Source organism: Tupaia chinensis, unplaced genomic scaffold (assembly GCF_000334495.1).
Source record: "Tupaia chinensis unplaced genomic scaffold, TupChi_1.0 Scaffold000113_1, whole genome shotgun sequence".
NCBI classification, from domain to species: domain Eukaryota; kingdom Metazoa; phylum Chordata; class Mammalia; order Scandentia; family Tupaiidae; genus Tupaia; species Tupaia belangeri.
In genome coordinates, this window is record NW_006159577.1 from 857,954 (window position 1) to 868,312 (window position 10,359).

The window sequence follows — 10,359 nt, forward strand, 5'->3', positions numbered from 1 at the left end:
AAAAAAAAAAAAAAAAAAAGACTGTCCTGGTGGCAACTTCCTCATTTGCTGAAATTTTGGCTCTCCTAGGCCATTCTAAATAGCTGCTTGGCTGCTTTGACTTGAAGAGGGTGTAGAACATCTTAGACTAGAAGACAGAGAAGTGATTTGGTGACAAAGGTTACATTCAGAAACATTCTGGAAATCCCCTCGAAACATAGAACCTACATCTGACACTCACCCTTCTAAGTCAAACTAAGGGACACTTTCCCCGGGTCCTGAATAAATTGAAGCAGAAGCAGCAGGGTGTGCCTGAGAATGAAGTGATTGCTGAAGTTGTGCCTCTTTAGCCCTCCAATCTGTCCTCCTTATTCATTAAGAAGTAGTAGCAATTGCAAATTCTTTAAGGCTGAACTTCCATGACCTACTTCTAAAATGACTTATCTTCTGCATTTTTAATTTCTTCAGGTATTTTCACTCATGTGACCTTCTTCTCCCTCAAGTCAGGTGTCTCAAGGATGCAAGTTCCCTAGTTGGACCCAGGGCTTTCCATGCCCTTATTTCAGGTCTGCTGCTTTCGAAAAACTTTCCTCGGCTCTCCTAGTCCAGCATCCATTGGACTTCCCATTTGCACTATTACTTGGCAGTTCACTGCATTGGAATTAACTGAAATAATGGCTAAGCACCCCATCCTTAAGCCTTCTGGTCACCTCTACGCCACGAGAGGCAAGGGCACAAGCATCCTAATCTTTGTTTTCTCTGCTGGTGTCAAACCTAGCCCACAGCAAGAGCTGAGTAAATATTTGTTGCTTGTATGTAAATAGGAGAATTGATTCAGCTGGGTATCTGACTGTGTCTACATACATTCTGGAATTCATAAGCTCAGCAGACAGCTGCCAAGCTCCATTTATAATGCACAGGTCCATGAGCTTTTCTCTGAACCTGAGGTCAGAGTGGGCCATGTGGGAACGTAGGCTCAGCAACTGCACAAAGGTGGCAGTGTTACTTGGTGGTTTATCACAAGGCATCAGAGGTTTATAATGTGTGTTCTCAGCCTGCCTGTGTTTGAACCCCAGCTATGCAGCAGTAATCTTAAGTTACCCGGCCTCTCCAAGCCTCAATGCCCTTGAGTATAAAATGAAAATAATAATGGATCTTAACTCACAGAATCATTTTGAGAACTAAGCTATGGCACAGAAGGCACTTTAGCATCATACCTAGGACATAGTAATGCCCATCAATTATTAATTGTGATTACCGTTATTAGGAAAAACCAACAGGAACCCATCAGCAGCCCTGGGAGGAGAATTCAAAAACGGTGGTAAAGAGGTTGTGTTTGATGAGGTGATGCAAGCTTAGCACTCATGACAGTTAATGGATGACACTAATTTTGGAGGAGAGGTTATATGTTATATTCTAAGTATAAAATTTTTCATAAGATTGTGGTTTGAGAGGGCCAGTAGTAGAAACATAAGACTCATCATTATAAAAAGTTTCTTGATTAGTAAGCAGCAAACCTAGCAGTGAGAAATGATGACAAGTAGTCCTTTGGAAACCTTAGTTATTGCTTCCACACAACACTTCTGGGAGGCAAACATACTGTCCCCTTCACAGAGGACAACCCTGGAGCCCACACAGGGTATCTGACCCTTGGGATGTCTCTTAGCAAGTTGACAAATATCTGAGTTGGATCTCCTACATGTCTGCTTTCTGGTCACTGTTACCTTTGTATGTAATACAGCTGAAAATGTAGCCCTTCAAAGGACAGCAGCCAAACATGTGCATTCAGAGTCCCAGAGCAGTCCAGGAACTTAATTTCGCCTGGGCTAAGAGCTTGCAAGTAAATACCACAGGCCAAGCAATTCTTGATTAAAAACAAACTGTTGGACCCCACTTTGGTCATATAATTGTCTCTCTTGCTTATTAATGTAATGTCTGTAATTGTTATCTGTTTGAAACCAAGTTGAACCATTGCAATCAGTTTACATTCTGTGATGTAGTTTGTGTGCCAGTTGTATTCTTTTGCTAATTTCATATTTACCATATGACTGGAGGAACCTGCAATAAGATGAGCCCACCTTATGTGGGTGAAAATCCAGTGTCAGATGCTCAACTTTGGGGGGTTTCTTGTACGTTAGCTCACCACATTGGAATGGTGCTTAACTGTAAAATACAGAGCTTCTATGATTTTTATAGCCAGATGCTTCTAGCAATGAGAATAGGATCTGCTCATGCCTGGAGTTGGTTTTGGCTGTTGTTGCTAGCCATGTTTTTCTCCTTGGTGATCTGGGATCTCAGAAGATGAGGCCTTTCTCATTGTGGTGTCAAACCTAGCCTGACTCACATGTCACAGGCATTAAAGAGTTTATCACCAACCAGGTGACCCTGTGTCCTTGCCCTCTCAACCGTAAGTAAAGAGCTATCACCATGTCTGTGTCATATACATCAGGGCATCAGGGGGAGTAGGTAGTCAGATCTCCATCTGACCACTCACCTTGCCTCTCTAGACTCAGATGAGACAAACCATGCCATTGGAAGAGTAGTTTTCCCCTATCTAATGCAGGACAGTCTCCTATGCAGTATGGGCTATAGGCTAAAGTCAGGAACACTTAAAGAAGGAAAACAGAAGGAAAATGAGAAGACCTGCTATCCCTAAACAGTGGTATCCCTAAACTTTATTTCACATGCCCATAAAAGAAGAACTTTATTTAACCCATATTTCCCATGACAGCATTGGTGAGCTAACTTCTGGCTATGAGGAGAATGGTCATTAAAGTTCTTGAAGAAGGGCTTGGTTTATGCCTTTATTATTCTGAAAGATATTGACTTGTTCATCTAATTAAAATCTTATAGGTTGATTATAGGTGACAGAATATGATAGTGTCAGCCAAGGCTGAGTCTTTGCTAAAAAATTAATACAGATTCATTTTCAATAACTCATAGGCAGAACATTTTGCTTAAAATGAACAAATTATTGTCCTTGGCAGAAATGTCTGAAAGATCCTAGCTCACTCATTGTTTTTCTTGCAGTGGATATTAGTTGGCAGTGTTTAGCTAAAATATACATCTATATGCACATTTTAAATCGCCAATGAATCATTTGAAATGTGTGCTTCCATGCAAATACAGGCAGACAGTGAAAAGGCTGATAACTTTAGCAACTAATTGGTCAACATCTGAGAACTCAGTTAACACATCACTTTATATTACGCACAGCAGATATTTCTTAAATTCTAATGCCACAGAAACAGAGGAGAACAGAGGTGTTTTTCTCACCCATGTCAGTGATGTCTGAATAGCATAAATCTGCTCTAGTTTTCCTTTTAAGTTTCACTAATGTGATCCCCAAAGGCTGTTTTCCTCAGTTTTACAGGTCACTGAACATTCGGATAGTGTTGGTAGGTGTGGAAGTATGGAATGACATTGACAAGTGCTCTATAAGTCAGGACCCGTTCACCAGCCTCCATGAGTTTCTAGACTGGAGAAAGATGAAGCTTCTACCTCGCAAATCCCATGATAATGCACAGCTTGTCAGGTAGGATGTTCTGTCTCCCCTTTGCTTAAAGAAGTAATGCCTTTCCTACAGTCTCTCTCCTCAGCTTCATCTGCACAGCCCCTGGAGTGTCACCTCTTGCTGCAGAGCACACTGGCTTGCACAAGGGGACTTCTCAGCTCCTATCAGTGGAGCAGACACCATCCTAACTTGGAATTGCAGGTCTGTTAAGATTCTCCTTTTGGACCTCCTAGGAAATCTACTGCTCTATGAAATTCTTATATTCTTCATTCATAGTCTGAACATTTTCTATATGCCAATTTTTCTCGTCTTTCTCTTGAAATAAATTCCTTAGTAGGATATTTCTTTAAAAGGCTTATTTCTTTCAGTTAAAAATGAAAAACATTCATTTATACAAGATCTAAACATTTGGGTGAATATTGTCAAGTGCCTGGAGAAAAGATTAATCTTCATTCTTTCTCCTGTTTTGGCTATTACTCTTTGGTTTCCTAGATCAGAAAATTCCTATCAACCTTGTATTTCTTCTTTAAATCAATATGTATTGAGAACCTATTAGGAACCAAACAATGTTTTAGACGCTTTGAACATAATGGTGTCTAACGTTGTAAGTCTCCTTGCTTTCAGAAGTTTCCAGTCTACTGAGAAAGACAATAATAAACGAGAAAATGTCAGAGAATGCTAAGAGTCATGAAGATGTACGATGAAGGAAAGCATAGCTATCGTATAACATAACATATTAAACTGATGCGATATTTATAGATACCTTACACTTAAAAAAAAAAGAGCATTCCTATAAAAGTTTAAATTGATAGAAAGTAGATATTTCCAGAAGCGACAAGTCTTAAGAGACACAAAAATGGAAAATTATCTGTTGATGATAATGTGTATGATAGCACCTTCCAAGGGACTAATATACAATGTATTCATGATGGAAAAAAATCACCATGTAAAGATACACAGTACTTGAATGTATAAAAGAATTTTTGTAAACATAAAAATACCTTTATTTAAACCTTTAAACAGTGTATGCCATTATTCTTTTGTTCTCATGTAGCTTATATCATTGAACTGAAAGCTTTAAAGACAGAGCTATTTTGCTTTGGTAAATCAAATCTAGCATATTGGACATTTTTGAAAAGGTAAAAACCAGTCTTATCCTATCCCTTCTTTAGAAAATGCTTACTTACATCCGAACTGAGTCTGTTGGTATTCCCTGATAATTTACTTTGGCCATTTTCATAGGCTTCCCCACCACCACCACCACCACTCTGAATATTTGTGGTTGCCTCATATTTATGCATTGATTAATCCTGAACTATTGAAAGTACATTTCATGTATTTTGAATCAGAACATTTTGGGGGGTTTTCCAAGTGGAGTCTATCCAACTTAAACATCTGGAAATAAATTAGCATCTAAGATAGCTTTATTATTTACATATGTGTATAATTGTATCTTTTCATATGGTCTATATAGATATAAACAAAAAGCTGAAATTCTCACTACTGTAAACATGAGCATCGTGGTATAGGTAAAGAAGTAATTAAATAGGTGAGGTTTCATAAACACTTATCACCTTTTGTCCAACTTACTACAGCTTAAATATATAACATTTAGGTAATACATGCATTATCTATCCATGACCAAGATGGTATAGGTAAGCCATTTGATTCCTCTAAAGGAGATTCAACAAACACAATGTTTTTTGCTGTTGTTGTCATTTTGATTTTTATAAAGGGAGATTTTGCGGTGGTATGCACACGCTTGCCAGGGAACCAGAAAGAGACAGAGAAACAGCGAGAAATCACCCCCTGGGGGATGGCTACACCACAGTCCCTTTTCCTTTCTGGATTTTGGACGTGTATGCACAAGCACCCAGAGCGAGTTTGAAGCTGCTGGGTCCAGGACTCAAACCACAGTCGGCTATGTGGGAGTCCAGTGATGTAACCATTACACCATCTGCTGGTCCCACAATATTTAATTAATAATACACAGGATTAGAATTAATCTTTCTGTCATTAGATCATAATCAGGTTAAGATTCCAGATAGGAGGAAACCTGTACCAAAGCCTCAACATTCTTTTCTAGAAGCTTCCTCCCGGGTGCCAAGTCTTGGTGGGCTCTAAGGAATTGGTCATTTTCCTGCCTGTTTCTATCTTTTTTTATTTATTTATCTCATGAGAGGAAGATGAGAAGAGAGCAGGCTTCCAACGGAGTCTTAGCATGCTACAGTCTTGTCCCCAGGTTTGTAACCAGCAGGATTGCATGCCTGGCATGTTCAGGTTGATCCAGAATCCAAACCCCAGACCTTCCCATATGACTCCAGTATCAGATAGCAATGTTATACCACCTACATTACCATAACTGTGCCCTAATTTTAACTTTGCAAGCTGTATTAGCAGAATCTTTTGAAGAAGTTTGGTTTTTTGGCAGAATTGTAATGAGTTTCCCAGGAAAGCAAAATTTAGCAACAACAGAGAATCTAGTAAACCATCTAATACATTTCTTTCAGTTAACAGTGATTCTTTGTGACTATTTTCAGCCTTTCCATTAGCAGGAACGGCTCCCTGCAGTCCATCTGGAAATAGAAAGAATATAACTTATAAATACAAAATAATATCTGTTTGCTGTCTTGAGTTTTGAGGCAGAACTCAAAGTATTATGGGACCATGATACAACTGAAAAAAATAGAATTTAAAGAAAAAATATAAAAATTATCATATTGTTTTCCATAATGGCTATACTAATTTACATTTCTACCAAGAATGCAGTTTCTCTTTCTCCACATCATCCCCAGCATTTGTTGTTCTTTGAGTTGTTTTATGTTTTGATAATAGCCATTAAAACTGGGGTGAACTGCTAATTCATTGTGGTTTTGATTTACATTTACCTGATGATTAGTGATGTTAAGCATTTTTTCACATTCTTGTTAGCTAATTGTTTGTCTCCTTTTAAGAATTGTCTGTTCAGATCCATTTTTTAATTAGATTGTTTGGTTTTTGCTGCTAAGTTTGAGTTCCTTGCATATACTGGTTATTAATCCCTTGGAGATGAGTATTTTCTTCTATTCTGTAGATTGTGTCTGCTCTATTGATTTTTTTTGGGGGGGGGGAGCATGTAGAAACTTTTTACTTTGATGTAATAGCATTTGTCTATATTTGCTTTTGTAATCCATGCTTTTGAAGTTGCATTTTTTTTAAGAATTTTGCCCACACCAATGTCCTAAAGTGTTTCCCCTCTTATTCCTCTAGAAATTTCATAGTTTAAGATCTTTCACTTATGTATTTATCCATTTTGAGTCAACTTTTGTAATATTCAGAGATAAGGGTCTAGTGTCTTTCTTCTGCATATGGATATGCAATTTTCCTAGTTTCTTTACTATCTAGTAATCCCTCTACTGGGTATATATCCAAAAGAAATGAAATCAGCATGTTAAACAGATGCCTACCTGCCCATGTTTATTGCAGCATAGCCAAGATATGGACTCAACCTAGGTGTTTATCAACCTAGGTGTTTATCAAATTGAATAATAATTTAATATTATAATACTGAATAATAATAGAATATTATTCAGTCATAAAAAAGATGAAATACTATCCTTCTCAGCCTAGAGGAAATGATACTAAATGAAATAAGCCAGATAATAAAGACAAATACCACATGTTCTCACTCCTTAATGTAAGAAATTGATCACATAGGGATGGAAAGTACAATGGTGGATACCAGAAGCTAAGAAGGGGAATAATGTGGGGAGGATGGGGACAACTTTGTCAACTGATGCAAAACCACAAACAGATAAGAGGAATGAGCTCTTAAGTACTATGGTACAGTAGAGTAAGTATAATTGGTGACAATTTAATGTATATTTTAAAACAGCTAGAAGAGAAGATCTCAAGTGTTCACAACATAAGTAATGATAGATGTTTTGAAATGTTGTATATGTTTATTGCTCTGCTATGAACATTACACATTGTATTGATGATTTGAAAACTCATACTGTATACTAAAAGTATATACAACTCTTGAATGTCAATTAAAAATTATCATTTAAAAGAACACATAAAAGTCACATATAAACATAACCTCAAGTCAACCCTATAGTTGGCAAAAGGAGTCAGATCCTTTAGCCAGTGTTTAAAGGACTCAAATCTCACATGGCCAACCATATTTCAAGTCCCAGGCCCTGTGCTTGAATATCATGCCAGGTGCACGTTCATGCATGCCCAAAATCTTGACAGGATGGAGAAATGGAGGAAAAGGACTGAAACATGACTACATCCCACTAGGAGTGCTTTCTCTCCCTCTCCCTTTCCCTTGCTCCCTCTCTTATGAATGCACACACCCTCAAGCAATTTTTTTAAAAATATGACCTATTTTTATTTTTGCATTTTCTGTTGCAGAAAAATCAAACAGAATTTCAAAGATTAAAAATGCCTCCATTCTCATTAGCTTAAATAAAATTCTTTCTTTTATTTCCTAGTGGGGTTTATTTCCAAGGGACCACCATTGGCATGGCACCGATAATGAGCATGTGCACAGCAGAACAATCTGGAGGTGTTGTCATGGTAAGGCAAGGACATCAAGGACCTGGCTCCTTTCACTATCGATTCTCCAAGAAATTACCACTTTAATCAGACTTTGTAGTTAGGCCTTTCCCTTTAATGTTTTAGCTTCAACTCCACTCACCTTCTAGCTATTTTTATGCTCTTATATATCTCACAATATTTTAAGGACTATTTGTAAAATATGAATTGCGTACTGAAAAGGTGAGCATATAAAAATAGCTCAGTAGAGGTATGTCTACCTCTTTTGTTGAGAAACATTTCAACTGGGACTTCTGATTAAAGCATTCTAAACCAGAAATCCTTGTACTGGGATGGGCCAGGGCATTGGGGTTGCCCTCATCAGTCAACTTTTTAGATGGACTGCGGTTTTCCCAAATGTTACCATTTGAATGGTTTTCTGATGGTTCTGCCTCCAAGCCTAACAGCCAAAAGTCTGAGGTTTTTAACTATTTACCACTGCAGATTTTTTACATACCTTCTGGCCAGTGTACAATTTGTCTCTAAAATAACCTTATTCTTGGAAGGCAGAGACCTAGGTTTATTGCTTTACAAGAATAAATTTGTCATAGATGGGCTATATATGTTTGTGAAAGGAATTAAAATGGGAAGATTATTTGGGACTTCTTATGAATTTAAGAGGGAGATGGCTCTAATAGACTACCCACAAAGAGGTTCCGTCAGATAATTAAAGAAGAGGTTTTACACTGTACGCTATTTCTGCTCTGAAAATTTAGTATCTCCTGTGCACCAGCCCTCAGACAGGGAGTTTCCTCAAAGACCATTCCTCCATCACCATTAAACAAACAGAATCTTGCTCTTCTAAGAAATGTGATTCTTCCACATTTTCCAAACAGAACATTTGTGAATGTTCTGTTGAATTAAAGGGTAGAAGGAGTTATGTTCTGCTGATTATTATTTTCTCTCCATGTACTACCTAATCTAATCTTAGTTAAATATATAATAGTTTCCTTTTCTCTGGGTGCTGTGGCTGGTAATTAATGTAAGTGTGTCATACGTGTATAGGCCATTAGGAGGGATTGTACCCACTTAGTGGATTTCTGGCTAGAACAAGCCACTCTCTGGTTTTCTTTGAACCTGAAAGTCCTGTATGTGATCTCCACCATAGAAGTTGTTGGAAAGTTTGGTTTTTGTCGGTGCCAGGTTAATCTTAAGTCAGGTCCCAGTCATATTTTTACAGAGCAGCCTATAAATTTTTAAGAGGGAATAATTTTCTGTTTCATGTTTCCATGGTCAGTTGCTACTGACTTCGCTTCTTAAAATTCGCATAAATATTTTGTTAGAGCTGAAACTGAATTTTTCATAAGCATGGCAGGTTCTGCCACTGTGCGGTGCTGGAACGTTCCAATAACTGTTCTGACCATATTAAGCAGCTTTCTTCAGCTCATGTCCCTCATTCTGTTTCTATACTAACATTTTTATCAAGATGCTTTTGAAAAGAGCATGCAAATAAAGCATATTTTTAAAAAAGATGTATGAAAATTAATATAAGTAATATCATCAACTTAGGTGTAATGCAATGAAAATCAAGTCAAGACCAAAGTTTATTATCAGGAAATACGTTTTGTCAATTTGGAAATATGTTTTACCGATTTGGCTACACTTAACATCATCTTTAGACACAATCCTTATTCATTTATAAGAGAAACATCACATAGGATAAAAATACCAAAACACTTTTAATTTCTATAAAAGTCATAAGATTAAGACTGATGTCTTGACAAACTCTAAATTCACAAGACTTTTTCCTTTTGTGTCTCTCAAGTTAAATTTATGGCTATTACTTGCAATCATGCCTCATTTGAAGATTCACAACATAGCAAGAAAAAGAAGAATCCTTATAAAATTGAAAATATGACTTCTAATATGATTTCTCTAGTTTCTTCAAGTCAAAAAATCAATTTTGGTAGTTTAAAGCCATGCTTTTACATCTAACTGGCCTAAAACAGTAATGACTCAGAGATAATATTATGAGTAAGATTTTCTTCTCCCTTGTTACAAATGTTAACTGTTTGTCAAGGTCTCTTAAGAGTCATTCTGTTTATGATTATGTATTTTAAAAATGTAAAACAATTTGGCAATTAAAACCAAAATCAAGATGTTCACTGATACAAAAGAATCAAAGTAGACTATTTTTTAAGGGTGAATTCCTTGAATTTTGTGCCAAAGCACACTATATAAATTCAGCCCCCCACATTCTTAGATTGAGTGTATTCTCTTCACCAACACGTGTTATTCTTGAGAACTGATTTCCTGAAACATATTTGTCAAGCTTCTTTCAGCAG

At 37.0% G+C, this 10,359-nt stretch overlaps 1 protein-coding gene across 1 annotated transcript in view; it reads left to right on the forward strand.

The window, feature by feature from the left end:
- The window catches only part of ADAM12 (ADAM metallopeptidase domain 12), a 457,774-nt gene that overhangs the window by 338,699 nt on the left and 108,716 nt on the right, over positions 1-10,359 (forward strand). Inside the window, exons 9-10 of the mRNA XM_014586073.1 lie at positions 3,345-3,514; positions 7,972-8,056. Of these exons, the coding sequence (XP_014441559.1) occupies positions 3,345-3,514; positions 7,972-8,056 (255 nt within the window). The remainder of the gene's footprint in view (positions 1-3,344; positions 3,515-7,971; positions 8,057-10,359) is intronic.